We start from the raw sequence: 26346 nt of genomic DNA, 5'->3' as shown, positions 1-26346 counted from the left end.
TTTGTCGACCCCCAAACATTAGAAAACAAAGTCAACACAACACCCTGCTGGTTGCGGGTGTCGCTGCCTCCATCACTCCCGAGTCCGCCAGTCAACACGAACAAAAGGCTGTGTAACGTGAGCGAAGGCCGTCGGTGAGAGGCTTTGGGCAGGACAGCGGTCGGAGGCGCGGAAATTCTAAAGCTTTTCACAATTCATAATTTAGCTTTCACTTAAGAACAAGACAAGATCTGCAGAACTTACACCACAACATGTAGTCCACTCCAAACAAAATGAAGATCTGTGTTGAGAGCACAAAGTGCCTCGCAGCTGAGAGGGCCTGGGTTCCAATCCTGGCTCAGGCTCAAACTTTCATATGTGGTTAGTTAATAGGCGCAAATGTGAGTGGGAATGGTTGTTCGTCTAAATTTGAACTAACTACCAGACCCGAGTGCACCACGCCTCCCGCCAGAAGACAGCTGGGGTAGATGAGGCCAAGCGCTGTCGCGAACGGAGGGACTAAAATGGAAAGATATAACATCCTTATCTGGTACATTTCAGATTTAAAAAAAAAAAATAAATAATAATAAAATGCGTTGAGGCACAACATAAGCCAGACGGCTGATTCTTTTCACAGTTCAAATTTATCACGGACAAATGTTAAGTTATAATGACTGTTTTAACAAATATGAGTTTTTTTTCTTTTTTATTGGGAAAATTGCAAACTCCCCCCAAACAGATAGCAATATTTGAATGTAGCCTCATTTCAGTTCCCACCCACAACACCTCACGTCGCTGCAAAGAAACATTCCCAGTTCACTCAACTTGGACAAAAAAGAACCGGGACGCGACCGGTCCGTCGCACTTGCCTGGCCGCCAGCACGTCGACGACTCGCTGGAATTGGCCCGAAGGGGGCGAGCTGTGTCCCGCTCGCCCGCGAGCATCTAACGTGACACAAAATGTTACCGTTTGAAATGTACAATCAATGAAAAAAAAGAAATGTGATCAATTTGGCCATGCAGCCGTCCACAACTCATCGTTATATAGCTTCACCCTTGATTTCAAGTCGAGCTCTCCAAGTCATTCTTTTTGACTTTTTGTTGCTAAACCGAGGCAAATTATCCGGCCAAGAGACTACAGTAGTCTCCTTTGCGTGAGGCTGCGGTGTATCCCCACGAGCCTCCGTGCGCGCGCAAATGTTTGACGGACTATTCAGTCAGTAGTCTCTGAGTGACTTCTTGTCCTGCCGTACCCAATTACAAAATGATAACATAAACTTGAGGCATTAGATAGGATGAATCTTCCAAAGGTCATTTTCATAATATACAGCGACAATTTTATTTATTTATTTTTTTTTAAAATATAAATTGCAAACTCGCTTAAGTGTTGCACTAGGTTTGAAAGAACCCAAAGCAACGTATGTGTGTATTGCAACATTGTACAACCTACTTTGCTATTATTTGTGGTTGTTTGGCATCACGTTTTGTACTCAACACATAGAACAAGCCTCAAAGGTGCAATTCATGCAGTCAACACAACTTGGCTCCGACTGCAGCGGTGAAACATCCTCTCTTTTGCAATTCAGATCGTATTATCTTCTCCTTTGAGATTGCCACCAGAAGTATTTTGAGCACAAGAGGAATTTCCCACGAGGGGAACTATTATAGGGTTCTTCTTTTTCAAGATGTCCAATGTGCTGCACATGTTGCTGTATCTGGAAGCAGCGAGTGCCGAGAGTCATGCTGCGCAGCCACAGTGATGAGTCAGGCCGCCGGGCTGCTGCCGGGAAAAGCAGCTGGACCGTGGCGAGCGCGAGGGAGCGAGATGTTAAGACTATATTTCACCGGGGCAGCCAAACTACTGGAAATGACACAAGCCCCCTGGGATGCTTTTACAATCACTGGATTGCGCCCGTTCTACTCCAATAAAGACATGACAAAAAGCACTGTGCAATTACAAAATTATTTATTCAGTCAAAAAGTAGGTAGAGAAAATCATTGTGCAAACTTCTTGGTGGGGGCGACGACATCAAATGCAGCGGCTTATATAAATCTCTAGCCATCAGCTCAAAGAGCTTCTATTAATATAAAAATAAACCCGTAGTGATAGTCATTTGTTTACAAAATATACAATGCTACTGTGAAATGTGGTCTATTGTGTGTCAATCCAATCGTCCAGCATAGAAGAAAATAACACATTTTAGTAAGACAATTAAAAACACATCTCAGGTGTTTATTCCCTGGATAAAACAAACAAATTCATGTTTTTAGTTTGAAAAAGGAACATAAATTAATCTATGTGGAACTCAAATCGCTTCACTCATTTTGTTCAACAGCAGCGAGCATTTACACATGCTTATGGACGCTTTAGTGTCGTCACTCCAAACAAACATAAAATCCAAACGCATACAAATGGCAGCAATTGATTCTTCCCAAACCAAATACAGCTACTCCGAACTGTAAACGTTTCATAGCGGTATTGAGTGCAACAACGCGCGCACTCTAAGCCACCCGTTTCCAAAAACTGCTCCGCTGCATGACATGAATATTGCAAAGCCAAAGTACACGCAAGTCATGTAAGTGTTTCTTCATCAACTAATATCGCTGCCCTGCAGTGTATTTCTTTTAAAAAAAAAAAAAAAAAAAATAACAGAGACATCAAAGACAACTTCAGATCCTCTTTGTAAATGTAAAAATCAAATGTTAGCTACTAGTCTTGTACTATATATGTTTTTATATAAGCATCACTGCGGAACAAGCACGTGCATGAAGCTCTTTGCGTTAAACAGCAGCACAAATTAAAAGTTGGGAGCCAAAACAGTAGCATGACAAGCTAGCAGGCACTAGTGGCTCAAACCATTTTTTTCTCCTCCGCACCAGCATTACTGTAAAACTTGGCATTCTTTACCACAGCTACAGAAAATACACTCTTAAGTGTACTTCAATGTGTTAAGTATTTCAAATAAGGACATGCTAACTTGAACGTATTGCACCACGTTTGGAATTCTAACAGAAAACATTTTTGTACATCATAACACTGAGCAACACAACATGATAAGGCATCCAAATCTCAGCTGCGGTAGACAAACATAAAACTAACAGAACAAAAGAGCAGGCTATGGAAGTAGCACAAACCATGTGAAATATTCTGCTTTCATTGGCACTTTTTGTCTGTAGATCGACGCTCCAGTTAAAACCTCCAAAACTAGAGTTAAGCAAGTTTTTGTGTTATCGAGACGGACGCATCTCGCAGAAGGCGGCCAGTGACTGAGCTGACAAACATCTGATTTCATAAAACCTTTCACCTGCGACAGCTTTTTTGAGACAAGTGTTTGCAACTAAACATTCGTCGGGCAGGAGGGCGTCCCAAAACGATGTGAAAATAACAGTTTCAGACGTCTTTAATGAGGAAGCACCGGACAAGAAGTCAAGAGCTGGGGAGAAAGTTATGAGACGGAAAACTATTTGGTTCCACGCATTCGGATCTCTAACATGGACTTAACGTGACCGGTTTATAAACGTCCATTCCAAAGCGCGGCGGGTCAAACGCGACCAACAGAGGAATCTTGGAAATGCTTTTACTTGTGATGCTATGCTCATTCCTAACGAAGACTGGAGGACGAGGTTGCGTGCATTGTTCCCATTCTGCCGTTCACTTGGACCGTCTTTGTGGGCACTGCCACCTGCAAAAAATACACACACAGACACACACACACACGATACCCATTATTCACAAAATAAAAAGGTACTGCAATGTTATGATTTTGTGGTGTCAAAATCTTACAATGTGCAAAGGCTTATAGTTTTGTTTAAATATCCATCCATTTTCTGAGCCGCAGAATTCTCCTCACTGGGGTCACGGGCGTGCTGGAGCCAATCCCAGCTGTCATCGGGCAGGAGGCGGGGTACACCCTGAACTGGTTGCCAGCCAATCGCAGGGCACATACAAACAAGCAACCATTTGCACTCACAGTCACACCTACGGGCAATTTAGAGTCTCCAATTAATGCATGTTTTTGGAGAAAACCCACGCAGGCACGGGGATTTTCTCCGGTCACTCCGGTTTCCTCCCACATCCCAAAAACATGCATTAATTGGAGACTATTACAAATTAAATTCAAATAAAACATTACATAAAACATAGAGTCAAATTAAAATGAATTACAAATATTCAAATAAAGTTAGAAAAAAAGAGCAAGCAACTACAATCTGAAAGGTAGGGAAATATTTAAAATGGCAAGATTTCGAGCTAAAGTGACGGGCAGGAGTATCATACCATAGCTATCTTTTACTTTCTTCTTTGATAAGAAGAAGTAAGAAGTCTACGTGACGCTATACTTTTGCTTGCTGGACTAATGCTAATTTAAAATTCATTACAGCTATCTTTGTTTTATGTTTGATTTCTCTATAAGTGAATGTGTCTTCCTTGCTCTGCACACCGAAAGTGGACAAAAGGGAAAGCGAGAGTTGTCTGCTGTAACTTGATCCATGGGGATGTGTGAGAGTAGCACTACTTTTTGCCAATAGCCTTTCATGAAAAAGCTCCAGGCTCGAACAGAGCTCCAACAATTGCGACAAGTTGAACCGGTGTAGGACGAAACATTATCCTTCCTCCGAAACGTCTACCTTTTTTAACTTCTCGGCAGCAGCTCCAGAGCGGATGGCCTCCATCATAGCCTCCCTGGCCAAGGCGGGGTTCAAGACGGCGTTGGCATTTGGATGCGCCACAGCGGAAGGCTTCGACTGGTCCGAGGGGAGCGGACGAGGAGGAGGAGGAGGAGGAGGAGGAGGAGGAGGAGGTGCAAGCGTGGATGATGCCGGAAAAGTGCAAGTCAAAGAAATTGGCGAGGGAGAAGAGGGAGCGTCTGCCCTTTGCTCGCCTGACGCTGACCTGAACTTTTCCAACTCATCTGCAGCGCCAGATTTAGTCTGTAGGAAACAAGGGAGCCAAGCAAAGTCGTGTGAAAATATGCAGAATGTCAGACGCTCTCAAAGTATAACGCTACGAACTTAACTTAGTCTTGAACCTAAAAATTCCTCTTACACCAAGTCGTAAGGCTGCACAATATATTGAGCAAGTCCGCCCAGACGTGAAGTTAAAAGTCATTTCTTGCTGGTCACTTATTAATATCACACTAGACTGACTGCATATCAATGCACAAACATCGAGTGGGAGCCTGCGATTAAGTATTGTGCTGACGATGCTCAAACTATGTATTTTGCAGCCCTACATGGAACCATCATCTATTACAAGCTGAATGCGGTAGATTTGAAAGGGTATCTGATGACAAGACAAATCCTTTTCTCCTCAAAAACTCCTTATGCAGAGACAAAACAAGAGTAGTCTACCTTCCTCAGCCTGCCAGTGCTGCTCTGGTCTCGAATAGCAGCAAGAAGAGCAGACCTCTCATTCTCGTCAGGGCAAGCCTCCTTCTGGCTCCTGGCACCAGATGAGGATATCTAGTCGTGTCAAAGAGGAGAATGGAGGTTATTTACGCGTCTGCCTGCCAAGATATTATTAAACAAAACAAAAAAACTAAAAACGGAAAATGAGTCTCGTATTAGCGTATGATATTAGGGCTACTTTTAGTTTTAATCTCACCCATTCATTATTCCGCACAACAAGAGCTGACGGTGATCTCACCTTCCTGAGCCTGTCCTTGCCTCCTGCTGCCTGGATGGACTCCATTAGGTTGCTGTGCAGAGAGGCATCTTTCTCAAAAGATCTACAGAGCACTGGCTTGAACTTCTTAACTGGTCCGAATACGTTCACAGGTGGCGGTCCAGGCACGACACTACTGTCTGACATACTACGTGAAGGTTCTGGTTTCGCAGCAGCTGTTGGACGTGTTGCTGCCGGGGGTTCGGCAGGAGCTTGTGGTTGAGTTCTGTGTGTCGGGCTGGGACTTCGACATTGATTTGCTTTAATATCTCTACTTTCACGTTCGGTTCTTTGAGTGGGACCACTTGACTGAAAGTGTTTAATTCTGTCTGATACTGGTCCAAGTGAACAGGAGCCGTCTTTGGTGGATTCACCACAGTTTCCTTCCTTACCATCTCTAATGTCTTTCCGGCTTTCCCACACGAATTCGGGGTCGCTCATGGACCTCACAGGACCAGGGTGGCAAAGACCCGCCTTCTTGGTGTTATTTTCTGTCAACGATATCTTGGAGGACTGCCGTGGATTTACTTGTACGGCGTGACCTAGTGTATGGAAAGCAAAGTTCTGTGATAAAGGAGAGGACTGGGAGGGCGAGGACACAATGTTGGGTTTTGCGGATGCCATCGGGGTGTATTTATTGATGGCAGATGCCACATACTGGCTTGATGTACGTCTGGTTGGTTTGAGGAAAGGAGGAAGATCTGAAGGGAGTGCCGGTTGTGGTTGTTTAATACGTCCAAGTACTGAAATATTACCCATTTCTGCTGGTGCCTCATTTGCAACAAGGACATTATTCATTGTTTTATTGATTTTTCCACCAGTCTCTTTGGGCGCAGCACTTTTTGCAGTATTCGTAAAGTTCTCGAAGCTCCCCTTTGCCTTGTCAGTCACACCTGCGTGACAAGGAAGAGCACATTCTTGTCTTTCACTACAGCTCCAAAAGGCTTTGGCTTTTCCGACAAGAGGACACTCCTTGCTTCTGGTAATTCCAGATTCTGTTGCATCAACCACTTTGCTGCGGCGGTCACGCGTTTTCATGATATTTCCTTGCTCATCAATTTTAATAGCACCAGCAGTTAATGTGGCAGACGCATTTTGCGAACCACCCTGCATGACAGAGGGCTTGGGTGGCACAATGGTGAATGTTTTCATACCCAATCGAGAGGTGGGATTGCAAGTAACTTTCCTGGGCCCCATATTTGAGCTGGAGTTATTTTGGTAAGAACTGTGATTGTCTACTTTTTCTGTGGACAGTGATCTCTGGCTGGCTTGGGGGAGGACAGCACTGTCCTCATGTAAAGTATGAGTGTTACTCTTCATCAACAGATCAGATCTGACTGTTGGATTTTTTATCGTCGTGTTGTTGCAGTGTTCCTGCTGAGACTCCATAGCTTTGACGGCTAACCGTCCTTGTGTATCCTCTTTCACGTCGTCATTTGTCTTTTTCTTTGTACAATCACTTGGCCCATTTCCCAGTGTGATCCTATACTGATCAGGTTTAACATTCACAATGCTACTTTTTTTAGTGCAAGCAGCTGTGCAAGCATTATTGTTCTTGTTGCACCGCTCTGCAGGACTCTCTGAACCTGTGAAAAAAAGGGAACAAGAACAATTATGATCGTTATTTAGTCAGATCCGTCAAGAAGCTTCCACTCGGTGTCTTGATGTGACATGCCCATGCGTGCATGCACACACATTGGCTATGTACAAAAAAGCATGAAGAGCTTATTTATTTCAATCTTTTTATGTGAACCTATAAAATCAAGGCACACATAACTTGGTTGCAGGGCTGGGAGGAGTCATTCGATTAGCATTCACTTCAATGGTAGAAATTGCTTCAGTTTGCTAAAAACGTTTTGGTACAAATGAATTTCATGAACCGAGGTTCCAATTCAATTATATTAAGCCCAAACTGAAGCTTATATACAGCAAGATCAAACAATGCAGTGCTTTTCATTTGTCTTACCCTTACGATCTGCTAACTTCATCCCAGAGAGAACTGCTGCCTTATTGTCTTCCACAAGAGGTTTACAGTCTTCCAATATTTCATCTATGGCTGTGACGGGTACATTCATGTCCACTACAGACACCGGCACACCAAGAATCCCTGTTGAAATGTCTTTTTAAAAGAATTAGTTTTTTTTAATGTGATTTAGAAAAAGGGAATAGTTCAGAGAAGGACAAAAAACACATAACTACTTTGAAACAATTGCAGGTATATCTATAGCAATTTAACAATTCTGAAGCAAGAGTGACTCACTAAAGTAGTGAAAACCTTACTTTTTGACAGATTATATAAAATATTATAAAATAAAATAAGTCAATCTAAAATTGACAGATAATATATAATTATATATAAAATATCAAATAAAATAAGTCAATCTAAAAACAGTTTTGTATGAGTAAGAAGATAATATTTTAAGGAAGTGAGATCGTTAAAAATGGGAAGAGAATATGACATCGTGGCTTGTCCCCTCACCTGGAAGGTCTGCTCCCATGTTTGCCTGATGGAACCATTTGCATTTCTCATCAAAGTTGTTGTGTAGTTTTCCTGATTTTGCCTGCAGTTTGCTTTGATTGCGAATAAAGAAGGTACACAAAAATAAAAATCAGTAGACACAGATATTGGACAGTCTTCTTGCATGTAAAAAAAGACCGGATGGCATGGGACCGCTACGATAGCCATTAACAGCTGTTTTGAGTTATTTGATACCTTTCCGATATCCAGACCCAGAAGTACAGTTCAGATTTTATTCGCTTTGAGGGTCAAACGGACCACTCTCATGCGTTACTGACATTTCAGCCACAATAAGAAAGCCAAATCAAACTGAGTTTGTCTTCCAAGATACTTGGGAAGGGTTGTCTTCTAATAATTGCGATCAAAAAGTTTGCTTTCTAGGAAAAGGGGTTCATAAATTGTCGTTGAGTGAGACCATTTCTCCTGAATTTCCAATCCAGGCACATTACCACACACATTTCATTGCATCCATAAAAGTGACATCGGAGAGAATTTACTTTTCCAAAAAGGCTTTCGATTAAGGACAGAAAACCACAAGTGGCACTTTTGGGTATGAAACTAAACACATTGGGACAACTAAAAAGAACAAAATACTGACACTTGAACAAATGAGCTGAGACAGATAGCTCTTCCAGTAAAAATACTGGCGCTGACATCGAGAAATGGGTATTTCCGGCAAAAAAAAAAAAAAAAAAAAAAAAAAAAAAAAAGACAGCCAAACTGTTTGGCAGATGATAAGTAGAAGTCCAAAGCAAGATTTCCTTGAATAGCATTCAAGTGACCCAAGTACCAAAGAGTGAGGACAGTGTGCCTTTGAGAGATGATGCATACAGTACAAATCAACATCATTAAAGTTGCTAATACAAACAGACAGACTTCATTTCCCTTAACCACATTTCATGAGTTTATTTACCTGTTATTTGAGCCCCAGGTGGCACATCCCTCATCACTGTCACTGGAAATGTCTCGGACAGGCCCAGGCAGTCTCTCTGGCGTGGCTCCACAATTTCTCTCCAAAAAGAAAGTCCCGTTTGGGGATGTGGGAAAGGTGTCGGATGGGGAGCTCACCAGGCCTGAGTCGTCGCCATCTACCATTCCCTCAGAGGCGGCGTAACCTTGATCTGGTAGACTGCTGCCACTGCTGCTGTGTCCCAAGGACAACGTCTCAGCCTCAGCGGTTTCACTTTCTGGGGCCTGGACAGTGGCTCCCATTCTCTTTATAGAATGGAGCCAAGCTAAAGGACAAAGGGAGGCGTTACTTTCGAGATTCACTCTTCATTAACATTATTAGCAATTAGTAAACATCAGCAGCAAAAAAAAAAATGTTTTTTAATCCAACATCCACTTCCAAATAAGTTTATTCACAACAGTCTTAAGAAGGGACTAGTAACTGGTGGGGAGGGGGGGGGAGAAAAAAAAAAAAGGGGACATTGGTGGAATTTGAGCCGCAGCAGTAAAATTGATAGTTCTTGGATGGTACTATTGGATTTCTTGCAGTGCTGTAGGCAAAAAAACAGACAGCTGTTTTAAAAGAATCACTGGATGCATCTTCACCATCTTGCACAAGCCAACAGAGAAAGTATTTGTTAGTTTTCCATCAGACACCTCAAACACACAAATCTGAAAACACAAGCCAAATATAGACATACATAGGCCCAGAGCACAACCACTTGTGGCTTGACAAAACAACGCTAATGATGTGTGGGTGGATATAGTGTAAACAGATACTTTTAATTACAATTGTTTACAGAACTGTTTTTGGCTCCAGGGAGTACACTACTGCTTCATATCCTCTCATCTCTCCAGTGCAGTTCGGTCATTTCTGTAAGTGGGAGAACCTATTTACAAGCCCAATTCCAATGAAGTTGGGAGCTTTATGACCCTGTCCCAGCTTTTTTGGAACGTGTTGCAACCATAACATTCTAAGTTAATGATTATGTGCTAAAAACAATCAAGTTTATCACTTTAGACATTAAATACCTTGTCTTTGTAGTGTGTTCAATTAAATTGAACATGATTTGCAAATCATTGTATTCTGTTTTTATTTATGTTTAACACAACACCCCAACTTCATTGGAATTGGGGTTATAGTTTGTCACTAACTGAACTTCTCAGCCAACAAAATAATTTGCCATTTATTGGCTTTTTGGGCCAGCATGCACAAAAATGCAAGCTCAACACTTTCAATTCTCGGAAACGAAAGCCACCTTGGTTATAATGCGACACTTGTTGGAACTGATTGTGTGCGCACATATATTTAGTTCATGATGTGCTGCTGAGTCACAAGGTGAGCCATCTTCCCAACTCATTCCCAGCAACAGCTTAGTCATGCCAGCTAAAGCCACAAGCACTGCACGCACACATGCACTTGCGCACACATTCAGCGTCATATATGTAGTTGGCCTGTCGGCAAAGACGCGTTGACGTCAACACAAACAGCCGTCAAATCTTCCCCGTAGCGACCTCGGACACGTGCTTCAGCGTCTCGCTTCATGAGCCAAGCATTATTTTGTCGCAGCCAACGCAAATTACTCCTACATTATGTAATGCAAAAACTAAACTTGATACATGTATAGTTTTCCACGTGTGTGCTTTAACATACAAAACCATCGTTTATTTTCACCACAAAACACTAATTCTGCAAATTCAATATGATTGGGCTCCAATGTCACAGGTAACTGAAAAACAATTATTAACAAATGAGAAAAGATTCACAATAATATCTTTTTTTTACTAATACATCGTTGCGTTTACAGAACAGGACATGAATACAGCAATAATTGGGGGGGGGGGGGGCAAACAAAACTGGAAAAAAGTTGACGGATTATAAGTCAAACATTTCACAATATACTTTCTCTGAAAACTAACTAGCGTCACAAAAGGGATCCATTTTGATCATTAGAAAAACATTCAGAGGAACAAATTCATGTTGCGCCTCAACCAGCTAAAAGCAACCCATCTTTGTCAGATCATCAGGCTTAAAATAATAAATTTTGCCAAAAATTAATGTCCCAAGTCTCAAAACCAATTCAAAACAATCACCAACAGATTGGCTAGTTAAACGATTGATCTTTAGATATCGTGTCATCAAACTATTGGCTGATAGATATCATATCGCCTTGGCATAGCGCCATCTTCACATCAAATCATTAATCACGCTGGAAGTGATACAACTCGGGTTGAGTTCATCTGTCATTGCATAACCTTCTGACCGCAAGCTTTCTGCCCGTTTTGATTGGAGCAGAGAAGCCCCACATAATCAATAGTAACCAGATCCACAGGATCTGTATGAGAGTAAGTTATGAACGTCACATCAGACATGACTAGAAATGTGATTGTGAACACAAACAGAGGAAAGTTTATTTAAATAACGACAAGGGGAAAGAGTTGACACAAAGACAAGGCGGACCGACGAGAGAGAGAAGAAAAAAAAGTGGACGACAAAGAGTCAGAGAAAGACTTCAAGAGGTTTTGGAGCGCAGGCTTACGGGGCCACAGCAGTACACTAGAGAAAGGGTGTAGGGCAGAGGGTCAAGAAAAGAAAAGACCATGATTACGACAGGAATGGAAATGGGTTCAGGGTAAAATCTAGAAAACAGAAAGAAATAGAACAATGAGCCAGCGAAGAAATATGGAATGAAAACACTGAAAAAGGGAATAACAGGTCAAACAGTCTTGGGAGTGTAATTTAGAAAAATATATCACAGCTTTATGACACATTTACTACGTTATCATAAAGCTCTGTCAACGCCCGTCAGCTCTATCTGAAATTATTTCTTGTTAATGAAGCCCAGACAATGAATTTTGAAAGACTAACCGGCAACAGTAAAATACAATCTATGGTTCCAAAATGAGCACAATATTGTTTTTGGACCTGACCTTCAGTTGCCTTATGCAGAGTCAACTATTCCTAACCTAATCCTGTTTCATTATACATTTAATGGATGATCTATCCATCCATTTACATTATTAACTCAAGTGAACTTAAAATTCAGTTTTTAAACGGTGATTCCATTTGTTAAGGGGGAAAAAAACCTCAGTTACCTGCCCCTGTGTGAAAAAGTAATGCTCCCCCCCCCTAAAGCTAATAACTGGTTGGGCCATCCTCAGCAGCAACAACTGAAATCAAGCGTTTTCTAGAACTGGCAATGAGTCTTCCACATCTCTGTGGAGATATTTTGGCCCACTCTCCCTTCCAGATTTGTTTGAATTTAGCAAAAATGGAGCAAGCCTAGTGCGAGAAGCGGTACGGAAGATGAATGAATGAATGAATGGAGGGTTTTCGAGCATAAACGGCCTTTTAAAGGTCATGCCACTGCATTTCAATTAGATTTAAGTCTGGACTTTGACTAGGCCAGTCCAAAACTTTCATTTTGCTTTTTTAAGCTATTCAGAAGTTAACTTGCTGGTGTGTTTTGGATCGTTATCTCGCTGTGGAACCCACGTGTGCTTCAGCTTGAGGTCACAAACTGATGACTGAACATTCGCCTTCAGGATTTTCTGTTAAGAGCAGAAATTCCTGATTTCAATCACAGCAAGTTGTCCAGGTCCTGAAGGAGATAAGCAGCCCAAGACCATCACACTACCACCACCATGTTTGACTGTTGGTATGATGTTCTTCATTTTTATCTGAAATGCTTTGCTACATTTACACTAGATGTAACGAGACACGCACCTTCCAAAAAGCTCAACTTTCATCTCATTAGTCCATATAATATTCTCCTAAAATTCTTGGGACTCAGATGTTTTTTTGCAAAAGTAAGACGAGCCTTTACGTTCTTTTTGGTCAGCAGTGGTTTTCACCTTGGAAGACTGCCATGGATGCCATTATTGCCCAGTCTCTTCCTTCTTGTTTTGTCATGAACACTGACCTTAACTGAGGCAAGGGAGGCCTGGAGTTCTTTACAAGTTGTCCTGAGTTCTTTTGTGGCCTCCTGGAGGAGTCATTGCTGTTCTCTTGGGGTAATCTTTGCAGGCAGGGCACAAGGTTCACTAATGTTCCATGTTTTCTCCATTTGAGGATAATGGCTCTCCCTATGGTTCGGTGGAACCCTAAAGCTCTAGAAATGCCTTTTGTAACCCTTTCCAGACTTACATATCAATTACTCTATTTCTCAACTATTCTGGAAATTTCTTTGGATCGTGTCATTTTGTTGCAGCTTTTTTTGATCTTTTGTCTAACTTTATGTTGTCGGGACAGGTTCTGTTTAAGTGATTTCTTGATTGAACAGGTCTGGAGGTAATCAGGCTTGGGTGTGATCAGTGAAAATTAACCAAAAATTGCGATTAGCCAAAATTAAGTCAACAAGGGGGAATTACTTTTTCCACACAGAACCAGGTAACTAAACTTTTTTCCTTGATAAATGAATTCACCATTAAAAAAAAAAAAACAGCATTTTAAGTACACTTGGGTTATATTTGTCTGTTACATTTGTTTGATGATCTTAAACATTCAAGTAGGGAAACTATCACTCCATCTATCAACCCAAAAGGTCAGGGCAGTAGTCAACCAATATAATTTTAATAAAGTATCTTGACACTTATCAACACTGCGGTTGCTGATGGCTAGATTGAATGAGTCTAAAGAGAGTTCGATATTCATCTGCTCGGACAAATTCTTCTGTAAAGTAGGAACTAAGCAAAAAGAAGAGCCCATCTGGCACCTACACTGAGAAGCAGCTTCCTCCTCTCGCGCGGCGCTCCGTGTGGTTCTGCTTTTGGTGGTTTCAAGTGACAACGGAGGAGGGGTAGACTGGTCAGGGCGTTCCCAGGCTGGTGAACGACGGGGCTTGGGTGGCGCTGGGAGATCAGTTGTTCCTTGAAGAGGAAATGGCATGCAAGCAATATTATTATACTAGTACAAATCAACTGACACAAATATCTTACCTATAAACCTCTATACTGCCCAACATAAAATAACGTATTACTTTTAAAATGTAGCGTTCATTGAGAAATCACAACATTGAAATATGAAATTAATTTGTTCGAAAAATGTCATCTGTGTGTGTTTTATACTGTAGAGTAGGCTTTACACGATCAGGATTTTGGGGCCGATCATCAAGTCTAAAAAAACGATAACCATCGCCGATCCGATCACAAGATGGAGCAATGAGTCTATTTAAATGATCTGTTCATTTACTATATATACTTATGTAAATAATTGCTCCAAAAAAAATCTATTTACAATAAATAATGTATCTTTGTTCCTCTATTTATGCCAGTGAGGTATAGTGACAGACAGAACAAATGAATGGGCTTCTATTAGAGGGCAGGAAGTAAATACAGTAATTAATGTATCCATATTTTGTGACATTTTTGTTTATTGGTGTGCCGTGTGATTTTTCAAATTGTGAAAAATTCAATTGTTCCTTGGCTCCATAAAAGGTCTAGTGTGACTTTCCAACCTTTTATGCTGCTCTAGTCACATCGTGGACTCTAATCAGTCAGGTCAAACCAACATTACATGACATAAATAATGGGTGCTAACTGACTGTAATTAAATTACTTCAGCCACACCGAAACTTTAGCGCATGGTTCGACAGAATGGTGGCATGTTTACGTACAACCGTTAGCACCAGCTTGCTAGGCTACATAACGTTTTTGTTTGCCTGCTTGCGAGCCGTATTCTATTCAAAGTACGTGAACATACCTCAAGCAAGTCTTAAACGAACGTCCTCTCCTGTCCTGAGCACCGGTGACCACGACACACGTTTTTCCCCATTTTGTCCATTCTAAAACCCCAATTCCAATGAAGTTGGGACATTGTGTTAAACAAATAAAAACAGAATACAATGATTTGCAAATCATGTTCAACCTATATTTAATTGAATACACTACAAAGACAAGATATTTAATGTTGTAACTGATAAACTTGATTGTTTTTAGCAAATAATCATGAACTTAGAATTTTATGGCTGCAACACGTTCCATAAAGGCTGGGACAGGGTCATGTTTACCACTGTGTTAGATCACCTTTTAACAACATTCAAAAAATGTTTGGGAAATGAGGACACTAATTGTTGAAGCTTTGTAGGTGGAATTCTTTCCCGATGTTCAGCTTCAGCTGTTCAACAGTCTGGGGTCGCCGTTCTTGTATTTTATGCTTCATAATGTGCCACACATTTTCAATGGAGACAGGTCTGGACTACAGGCAGGTCAGTCTAGTACCAGCACTCTTTTACTACGAAGCCACGCAGTTGTAACACGTGCAAGAATGTGGTTTGGCATTGTCTTGCTGAAATAAGCAGGGGCGTCCATGTAAAAGACTATGCTTGGATGGCAGCATATGTTTCTCCAAAACCATGTACCCTTCAGCATTAATGGTGCCTTCACAGATGTGTAAGTTACCCATGCCATTGGCACTAATACAGCCCCATACCATCAGAGATGCTGGCTTTTGAACTTTGCGTCCATAACAGTCCAGATGGTTCTTTTCCTCTTTGGCCCGGAGGACACCACGTCCACAATTTCCAAAAACAATTTGAAATGTGGCTTCGTCGGACCATAGAACACTTTTCCACTGTGCGTCAGTCCTGTCTTCAATGAGCTCGGGCCCAGCTCTGGGTGTCGTTGATAAATGGCTTTTGCTTTGCATAGTAGAGTTTCAAGCTGCACTTACGAATGTAGCGCCAAACTGTATTTACTGACATTGGTTTTCTGAAGTGTTCCTGAGCTCATGTGGTGATATCCTTTACACAATGATGTCGGTTTTTGATGCAGTGCCGTCTGAGGGATCAAAGGTCACGGGCATTCAAGGTTGGTTTTCGGCCTTGCTGCTTACATGCAGTGATTTCTCCAGATTCTCTGAACTTTTTGATGATATTATGGACCATAGATGATGAAATCCCTCAATTGCTTGCAATTGTACGTCGAGGAACATTGTCCTTAAACTGTTCAACTAGTTTCTCACGCACGTTGTTAACAAAGAGGTGAACCTCACCCCATCTTTGCTTGTGAATGACTGAGCAATTGAGGGAAGCTCCTTTTCTAGCCAATCACGGCACCCACCTGTTCCCAATGAGCCTGTTCACCTGTGGGATGTTCCAAACAGGTGTTGGATGAGCATTCCTCAACTTTCTCCGTCTTTTTTGCCACCTGTCCCAGCTTTTTTGGAACGTGTGGCAACCATAAAATTCCAAGTTCATGATTATTTGCTAAAAACAATCAAGTTTATCAGTTTGAACATTAAACATCTTGTCTTTGTAGTGTATTCAATTAAATATAGGTTGAACATGATTTGCAAATCATCCATCCATCCATTTTCAACACCGCTTATCCTGGTTAGGGATCGCGGGACGCTGGAGCCTATCCCAGCTAACTTCGGGCGAAAGGTGGACTACACCCTGAACTGGTCGCCAGTCAGTCGCAGGGCACATAAAGACACGGACAACCATTCGCACTCACATTCACACCGTCACTGAGTGAATCCACGATGCCTGCACCAAAGTCAGGCGAGTGTACCATTATACCAGTTTAACACAACGTCCCAACTTCATCGGCATTGGGGTTGTAATGCAGTCGGCGCGATCCACTCTTATAGTTATCGACACGGCAACGTGTGTTTACGGTCGCATTTGAGTTGACAAGATAAAGCCCAATGATCGTAAAAAACGGGATGCGGTGGTATCGGAATACAAGATGTTATTCCAGTAGTCTGACATAGTGCAATAGTGAAAGAGCAAAAGTCTTGCAGTCTGATGGGCATTACGTGTTAGTCCGTGTTAGACGTGCTGTCTGTCCCATACCGCCGACGTATTTATTTATTGTTTTCGTAACTTTATTGACCGTCAGATATTTACAGTACTATGTCAAAAGACACGCGAGAAGGCTAAAAATAAACTAGCTTTTGGATTAAAATATACTGTGCACGATGGTGATGCGGAGCCGATCAATGATCGGCGAATTATGACATTAAAGCCGATCAGCATAAAATGCTAATTATCAGCCGATACCGATCAGGCCGATAAAATCGATGTAAAGTCTACTGTAGAGTATGCTGAACAAAAGATTGTGCAAAGAAACACTAACTGAAAGTAATAAAGACAACATACTGTAAATGATTTTGTCAACAGTTTTAAGTTCTTCTCTCAACAACTTGATTGCAGTGTTTACTTACTACATTTCCTAGTGAGTGCTCCTTATTGACACAATAGGCTCCTTTATACTTACATGCTATTTCATGGTGATAAAGTTCATGTCTCTGCAGGAATGAAGGAGATTATTTCCTCTAAGCAATATAGTTGCTATTACTGTTGGCAGCGCATTTAGATGCAGCTGTGATTCTTCATACTTATTTTGGCATTGAAGACAGTAACACTGCTATAAAATGTTTTGTGTATTGAAATCTGCCTGTATAAGATATTTCAGTGGAATCCTGAACTATTCCAGTACATTTCAGAATAAAAAGTTGAATTTTAGAGGCCCACGTATCTGTCCTATCAACTAAGTACAAGGTGAATCCTTGCAGGATTTAAATGGGTGCCATAAATGCCACTTTTGCCTTTCCTTAAAGGGTTAATTTTGGGAAGAAAAAAAAATAATAATAAAAATGAAAAATGCTGTTATGGTTAATGTAGGACTGCAATCAATCCAGATGACAGGGGAAATACCACAATTCAAGAGAGCAATATTCATATACAGCCATTCAACGTCCCTCATTGGGCTTGCTATACATCAGTGTGCAGTCTTAGTCAGCATGTAGTGTTACTTTATATTTTTACTCTATTGTAGACGATCAGGCTGGAGTGAAACATCATTCAGGGATGAGATGACAGACCATCCTATCATAACCCACCTTAGACGCAAGTATGACTCATGTCAACACAGTAATACCGGTAGTACTTGGAAATTCAAGACCCCCCAACATTACCAATATTGTGTAAAAAATTTGGGCTCTCTTTTCATGACCGGCATAAATCTGGTGCGGCGGGTGACGTAAATCTGAGCGGAGATGGCTTGGACCGGATTTTCGTAATTTCAGACGTGCGCATGCTGGGGTATTAAAAAAATACAAAAATAAAAACTAAAATACAAATAAAGGCGGTCTGCGCCGTTGTGGGCGTGAACCAATCAAAGCGGCTCCTCTCATTGCCATTAAATGCGACGCAATGAGTCTTGCATGGCTCTGTCGGAAGAGCAATACGTGCGTTACTGGAGCATTGTCTCTGCTCTTGGCTGATGTGGCAACAGACAACGTGACTGGGTACCTTTATTAAATACACAATAAGCTGCTGATAACTGCTGGCAACTTAAATATGTCTGCGCACTTCATGTTTCTATCCCCAGCTACGATCTTTTTGTTTGTCTGTTGATGCTGTTTGACAAGTATCACTGTTTGAAAGTTTGATTGCTACATTAGCTTCTCCTGCTATCTTCCAGCTGACAACTAGTTAGATGCCATATGGTTGTAACTTGTAATTAAGAGGGTGTGTTATACGTGACGTTTAGGTTTGTGCATGAGAGACTGAAAATCCAGAAAATGCCAAACGAAAGAGAATAGTTTTTCTATCAGCAGAAAACACGGGTAGCTCGGTGTTCTCATGCCGTTTGCTCTCTTCCAGACTAATAAACTAACTCCATCAAGCTTTATCCTTCTTATTTTTATCCTCTTGTTGAACATCATCTCTTTGAAACGGCTCCAGACCCGATTCTTCCTCAATCATATTCATCCCGCTTCCTAAACCTTCCCATGCTCCATTCCTTGAACTCCATCATTCTCTCACCTTCCTCAGCCCTTTTTAAGGTCTACAACTCTATCGTCTGAGCCTCCGTCACACATGACAGCCCTCTGCTGCAGTCTCACTCTGCTATGAAAAAAGACCTGATCAATAGGTCTTGCTGAGGTTCAAGTAGATTCTGTTTAAATCTGTGATGGATGTGTTTGTCTTAGCATCTGCCAGCTTTGAGGGATTATGTGAGTGGCTGCATGCAGAAAGGAGAGAAGGGCAAAGAGAGGGAAAAAAGGATAAAAAGAAGGGATTGATAAGTGAGGGCAAGAGAAAAGGAATGTAGTCTTTCAAAAATAAGATAAAAAAAATAGCTCTACTCGTTACTTGACGCATGAGACAATCATTCTCCAGGTTAGAATGATTGTGTTTTAAATACTATAGTGCAGACTGCAGCAACACAAGTGTGTTAACCTTAAATGTCACCATCTCATTAATCAAACTGAATAATTTCCTTTGAAAATCAATGTTTCTCAAACTGAAAAAGAAAATTGTGAGGCGCAAACTGATGGAAATTAAATCATAAAAGCCCTAACGTGATAACGTTATTCACAGACAAATAGTTTCCATAAAAGGAATGATCACAGCTTTATCATAAAAACGTCCTTAACTTTATCACTACTGTCTGTAGCTTGAAAAGGTCCAAAATATGAACGTTAGCACAGTAAAATAGAAATTATGAGAGGAATCAATTTGAATAATGACCAAACGAAATGTACATTATTCCATGCCCAAGCCGTTTGTTCCTGTTGAGTGTTATATTTGTACCATGTTGTTTTCATATTTACCCATTGTGCCGTGTCTGTTGTTCTCAACTTCATCCGGTTTAAGGTTAGGGAGCGACTCACTCTCGGTCTTGGAGATCCTAGTTAAAGAAGGCCGAATTTCCAATTTGCCCATCATACTGCCATTCTTGTCCAATTCCTTCATTTTGGTGCTGGAACGTTTCATAGGGAGTTTCATGTGAACTGACCCGCTTGCAGTACTGCTGGTGAGGCTACTATACCGGGAAACTGCGTCATCTGTGTCAGGATCGGAGTCAAGGCTGTGGCTAAGTTCAGAGCTCGAGTCCTGAAGAACGTGGCTGTCAGCAGTGCTGCTGCTTGGAGTCGGGGAGGCACTGACTGGTGCGACAGTGAAGCCAGATGGAGGCTGAACCTTGATCTTCAGGGATTGTGTCTTCACTGTTGTTTTTACAGTGGTGGAAGAGATTGTGGTTGTCTGGACCATCTTTGTGCAGAAGGCTGGAGAATGTTTTTCACTTGCTGGGCTATCAGGGGTGGGAGTAGCGGAGGTAGACGCACAATAAGGGTCTATGCAGATGGAATCTGGGGTTGAAGGAGGGGCTGGAGCCTTTCTTTTCCTCTGTTGGCTTTCTGAGCTTGAGACCATCTAATGGAAAACAAAAAAGGGAAGATTGTCAGGAGAAAGAGAGAGAGAAAAAAAAAAAAAAAAAAAAAAAAAAAAGAATGTACCTCAAATTCATAGTCCGACTTCGATTTGAAAAAAATTCAGATTGAGATCAGTTATATTTGGAATCATTTATTGCAGAATCCAAGCTGCCATGATCATAAAACCTTTAACACTTGTGTGATATACAGTACATATTTATATTTAATCATTTAGAGTCATACAAGTATTAGCAGAAGTTAACCACTTAATCAACCTAAATAAAACCATTGACAGCGGTAAACATGGCTTAAAAGAACAGACACATCATCTATATTGCTGCTGGAGATCATCCCCAACTATCATGCCACTGAAATTGAACAAAAGTCCCCGGACAAGTTATATGCTTCAGTGGATAGTCCTCTTTTCTCAGAGTTTTTCTCTTTGCAAAAACACCTTCAATCCTTTTAATGGCGGTTGTGAAACAAAGTTTGCAGAAGTCCTTTTTTGTCTTAACTGACAGCAGCAAAATATGCAGCAGACATCAGCTCACAACAGTGGGATACACAGTCCAGGTCTACTAAGGTGCTCTAATGGCTCACATGATGATGATGAAGATCATGATGAGGATGGAAACAGTTCATTTTGGGGCATTCGAAATTCAAAGCACCACTGTTGTGCTTTTTTCTTTTTCTCTCTCTTTTTTTTAAAAACCTGTTTGTGTGTGAGTGTGTAACCATAAATCAGCCTGTAAAATGACACGTCAAGAGTGAACTATCAAGCAATTAAATCCAAGTGGAGTTTTGGCAAGCTTCTGAGTGTTCAATTCACAATGCCAACATTCCTCTTAAATGTTGCAACAACAAACAGTCTTCTGTCTGTCAGTAATAAAATAGATTTGATGAAGTAGTTCTTTGCATAACTATCAGTCATTTTATAACTGAAGTATCATATTTATGGAAGGAAACAGAGAGCACGGATGATATGTAATGCACTCTTGCTAAATGAACATATTAATGTTGAACCATTGATCACCTGAGGGTTGAATTGGCAGGCCACTAATAGCTGGGATAAAAGCAAAATTATGCAAAGGTGCCAACAAAATATACACATTTAAAATACTGTGCCGTATCTGTCTTTAACACAAATCACTAGCAAGGACCAAAGTAAATACAGCAAAAGGGTAAAATGATATCAAGTGACATACAACTGTGGTACAACATGCTGTTTGTACTTGTTTGTTAAACATCTAAGCTACGGGAGAGGAAAGGGGGGAGAATCAACGAGTTGAAGGACTGGTTGGTCTTCATGAAGTCAATCTGTGAACCAACATGAAGGATTACGGGCAGGTTTCAACAGCGTATAACGTCTTTCTAAGAAAACCCAATTACTGCTGAATTCAACTCTTGAGTGTAGAACGCTGATAACATGCCTGGAGCTGCAGGCAGTGTTTCATCATGCAGCAGGACAAGATGGGCTAGATCACAGAGACACAGAGAGACTGGGTTTTTGCCAGCAAGACTAGGCTCACCCGTGAACTCAATTAACTGGCTGCATGGCATGCTATGTAAATCGAAAATGCCCCCCAACTGCTTGCCTTTCACCCCTCGTGGTCTCCCCACCCCCGCCTGAATTACATTCATAAGGTACATACATGAATACTGTCACATACTTTACTAGTGGACGTGAGCCAAAGTTGAAAATGAAATGGATGAATCTCTTTCCAGTACAGTATGTGCACATGCATGTGCGGAAGCATGTTTGTGAATGTTCCCTGCAGAGTGTAACATAAGCCGGCAAAATGCCCGCTTACGCGAACGCTGCTCTTCTTGGCTTATATTTTGAAGCTCGTGACTGAACCCGACCGACTTCGGTTTGATCACATTCAAGATCGCAACATTGAAATTGCAGAAACAACTCACAAGGAAGAGTTTATGCTTAACCTGCATTCCCCGTGATATGTTGTGATCTTCATTGAGCAGTAACTCAGCAACAACCCACGTGAGAACATGGGCGGGTTATAAAAGGGAATGCGGTTTTTATGCAAAAGCCATTAGAGTGCCCTGACAGGACAGTTTGGCATGTCCTATTAAATTTTCCACTCTATGGTTTGGTAGGCAAAGGGCCCCATGTTGGCGCATGTTGAACAGATAGGATCACCCATGGAGGCTTCCACCTGGTGGTGTGACCATTCATCACTTGTTTTGAGGCACTCTTGATGGGTGAGGGGCTTTGTACCAGAGAAACATGACGGCGCTAATATGGAGCATGTGCACGTATGACAGAGGCTTGTAGTGTAAACCTATACATGTGTACATCAACATCACATAAACGTACACGTGCATCGATAAATGTGTATGTACACACAGACAGTTTTCGATAGGTCACGTCAGCTCTGTGTTCACAGATGCAAAAATGAAGCACACAAAGGGAAGAACACCACCTACTGGGAAACACAGATGAGGCGGCTTTGCGAATGTTTTTTATTTTTATCTGTGAAGGGTACAATGACATCTCAAGACTACCAAGGCATTCTAGAGCAAGATGTACTGTCCAGTTTCAATACAGCACACAGGTCAAGGGTCCTCAAATGAGATAATTTACTCAAATTAGCTAAAACACCCCAAAATGGCTAAGAACAAAACATTGGACTATTCTAAATTTTTGGGGATCGCTGATCTAGCGAGAATGCGTTGATAGCAGGGCCGATTCAGGGGTGCAAACATTTTTTGACGCAAGAGGGGAGGAGTTGTATTTTTGTTGTTAAAATATTACATTTCAACCAAGTATTGTGCGGTTTTACACTTGTTTAAAAATGAAACAAATTTCATTTAAAATCTAAAATTTCAGGCAAGGCAAATTTATTGATATTGCACATTTCATACACAAGGTAACTCAAAAGACATTTAAAAAAACAAAAGTACACAAAAATAAAAGCTTACTAAAATTACTAGAAGAACGTACAGATCAAGAAAGAAAAAAAAGAAAATGCTTTGAAATGCTCAATCATAAGCATGAGGAAAAAAACTGTCATTTTTTAACTCAAAACAGTGATACTTGGGGCTGACTTCAACATTTATTACAATCACGTCACTTTACTCTAGTCTTCAGCAAGTGAAATGCATGCTCAATTGGATTTGGGTCAAGTGATTGACTTTGCCATTGCATAAATTCCACTTCTTTGCCTGAATAATACTCTGTGTCTTTGGCAGTACGCTTCCGGTCATTGTCCATCTGCACCGTGAGACTGCTCAATGGAGACTTCAATCTGGCTCCCATCTCATCTTCAACTCTGTAGAGGTTTGCACTTGTGAGTGAAGAGGGAACAGTCTGCAGTCTAACATGATGGAGTCCGTTTGTCAGAAAGTTTAAAATCCAGGCGCATATAGGATTGAGTGGACGTCGATGCCAAGGTCTGGAAGTTTGCTGATCAGATTGAAAGGGATGACGGTGAGCTGAAGTCAACAAAAAACATTTGCACGAATGCATCGCTCTGGTCCAGACGGAGGAGAGCAGGGTGTAGTGCAGTTGAGATGCTGTCATCCGTACTGCTGTTTTGACGGCAGGTAAACTGGTAAGGTCGAGGTAGGAGAGAAGGATGTGGACAATGAAAGGAAATTAAAATCCATCCATCCATTTTCGGTACCGCTTATCCTCACTGGGGTTGCGGGTTGAGCTGGAGCCTATTGCACCTGACTGGGGGCGAGAGGCGGGGGCTACACACTGGGGCTGGGTGCCAGCCAAACACAGGCAACATACAGACTAAAAAAAAAAATTTATATTCACATTCACACCTAAAGGCAATTTAAGTCTAAGTCTTAAATTAACCTAAGAGGCATGGAAGAACATGGAAACTCCACACAGCAAGGTTGGAGCATGGATTGGTTAGCAGATGTGCTAACCACTCGTTTACCATGTGGCTGGAAATTAAAAAGATGAGTTTTGTTTGGAAACAATACAAAACAAAGCAGATCTAATTGGCAATCTGGAAAATATCCTCACCCGTTTCTCCCTAAACTCAAAATTCACAGGAACTGTTTGTTATTTTTCACTTGCAAACTTGTTTTCTCTCCATAATTGTTATCTGACTGAGAATAAGAGATATTACCAAAACTAGAACAGGGCTTTAAAGTTAAAAAAAAAACCTCAAGTGTTTACAGTCGACGAGCCTTGGTATTTCTGTTGCTTAGTGGAGTATTGCCAGTCAACAAGTGTTGTTCAAGGGACAACGCAGAGCAAATGTATCACAAGGAATACTTATATTAAAAAAACAGCAACACAAACATTCATTCTGGTGAGCAAAAACAAACAAAGAAAAAAGGTTCAGCTATATAAACAATAACAGGACCACTATTGTACAAGAAGGAAAAACATACTTCTGGGGATTGAACCAGAGCTAAGCATTAATGGAGATTAAAGATAAATGCTGTTCAAGACAATTACTGGCCTGACTGATGACTATGAAAAACAAGCCTCCCTCTGCTATTCAAGATTTATTTCTCCACAGAGATATCAGGAAGGAAGACAGCCAGCTCAATCAAACAAGAAGCCATTCAGACACAGGAAAGAAAGTAGCATGCAGAAAAACAAAAGTGTAGCAAACAAGGAATTCAAAACGTCTTTGCAGAATGAACAGGCAGCATTATATTTTTCAAATCAGGAAAAAAGTCAGTTGGGATGATAGATGGCTACCATGCCTGAGAGTATCATGAGTATTCAGTGGATATAATAACTCTACACACCACTGCTCAAATACCAGCTTTTTGTAATAGAACATTTAAATGCAAGGTTTTGGTAATAGAAAAATAGGCCGGACGTCCCTCTAAAATGGATTAAATGACGTGTAGAAAACTGTTCAGGGAGGCTGCCAAAAGGCCAAAAGCAATATTGAAGGAGCTGCAGGAATTTATGGCAAATACTGGCTGTTTAATACATTTAACAACAATCTCCCATCTTTCTTGTTGTATGTCTGGCAAGACAGAGGCCTTATCCTATCTAGAAAAGAAAAATACTTAAAATCTCCCAATGAATGTGTTATCGTTGGAAGAAACCAAGGTTCAATTCTTTGGCCAGAATTCCAAAAGTTATGATTACGCAAACACGACACTGCTTCTCAACAACAAAAACACCCGTCCTTACACACAGTGCCGCATGGTGGTGGCAGCACCCTGCTTTGGGCCAGATTTTCTTGAGCTGGAACTAGGACCTTAGTCAAAGTCCCCCTAAATAAATGTAGGGCTGTGAATTTCAAAATAAGAGCAAGTAAATAAAACAAAGTATTATGTATTCAAATAAAGTGCTTAACTTCAGAATAATTCTTTGAAAAAAGTAACAAAATACTGATAATACTTCATGTTTTGATGATATGGGTAGAAGAAAAATCATGCATTGTAAAAATGCATTCTACATAGGTTGAAGGGTTTTCCAGAATTTTGAGGTCAACTTTGGGGGTGCGCATTATACACAAGAAATTACGGTAAGTGGTTTTCAGCCTTGTTCTGCTTTAACATACCGTTTGTCACTTTGTATTAAAGCTAAGGCAGTGTCATTAGACTTAAGACGAGTATCATTGTTATAAAAAAGTGGTTAACTTTTACGCTTGTATGAAAGTGAACAATGCTAAAATGTTACTGGCAAAATGCTAGAAGAGCAAATGAAGGTTATATGATGCACCCATTTTTTATTATTTTAATAAATAAAGCAGAATTAGTTTTATTATTTATTTTTCAGTTATTAGACTCTACGCTTTTACATTACTGTGAACTTTGATCCTGTCAAGTCCTTCTATAAGGTAAGGGTGGCGCGAGATTTCATGCTGTACTACTTTACAACGACAAGCTCCAAAGCGTTTCCAATGCTCATGTTGCACTGTAGAAGTAAGGTTCCTGCATGAAAACCCTTGCAAGAGAACACAGTACCTTCTTTTATCACTCTCTTCAGTTATTCTTTTGTTATCTATATTAGTTGTTGTAACATACATTTTGTTCAGCTACAAAATGTCAACACGTGAGGCACGCGCAGTTCAGCACGACCTCGCTACGCATGGACAGCTATGAATATCCATGAGACTGATG

The 26346-nt window shown here is 41.0% G+C and overlaps 1 protein-coding gene across 6 annotated transcripts in view; it reads right to left on the bottom strand.

Annotated features, from left to right (window-relative positions):
• Window positions 1-1935: 1935 nt before the first annotated feature.
• Window positions 1936-26346, bottom strand: part of cobl (cordon-bleu WH2 repeat protein) — a 43120-nt gene continuing 18709 nt past the window's right edge. For 4 of the 6 annotated variants that reach the window (XM_061675245.1, XM_061675246.1, XM_061675244.1 and 1 more), the window contains 10 exons: window positions 19672-20275; window positions 13827-13976; window positions 9073-9394; window positions 8121-8212; window positions 7608-7760; window positions 5624-7227; window positions 5329-5439; window positions 4606-4908; window positions 3764-3896; window positions 3573-3662 (listed from right to left, as the gene is read on the bottom strand). In XM_061675245.1, coding sequence (XP_061531229.1) covers window positions 3789-3896; window positions 4606-4908; window positions 5329-5439; window positions 5624-7227; window positions 7608-7760; window positions 8121-8212; window positions 9073-9394; window positions 13827-13976; window positions 19672-20275 — 3447 coding nt within the window. In that variant the 3' untranslated portion in view covers window positions 3573-3662; window positions 3764-3788. Of the gene's footprint in view, window positions 3663-3763; window positions 3897-4605; window positions 4909-5328; window positions 5440-5623; window positions 7228-7607; window positions 7761-8120; window positions 8213-9072; window positions 9395-13826; window positions 13977-19671; window positions 20276-26346 lie in introns of all 6 variants that reach the window. The other 2 variants (XM_061675247.1, XM_061675249.1) reach the window with 1 other exon arrangement.

Source organism: Phycodurus eques, chromosome 4, assembly GCF_024500275.1.
Source record: "Phycodurus eques isolate BA_2022a chromosome 4, UOR_Pequ_1.1, whole genome shotgun sequence".
Lineage (NCBI taxonomy): Eukaryota > Metazoa > Chordata > Actinopteri > Syngnathiformes > Syngnathidae > Phycodurus > Phycodurus eques.
The sequence above is the reverse complement of the archived record's forward strand: the minus strand, read 5'-3'. Positions and strand labels throughout refer to the sequence as shown.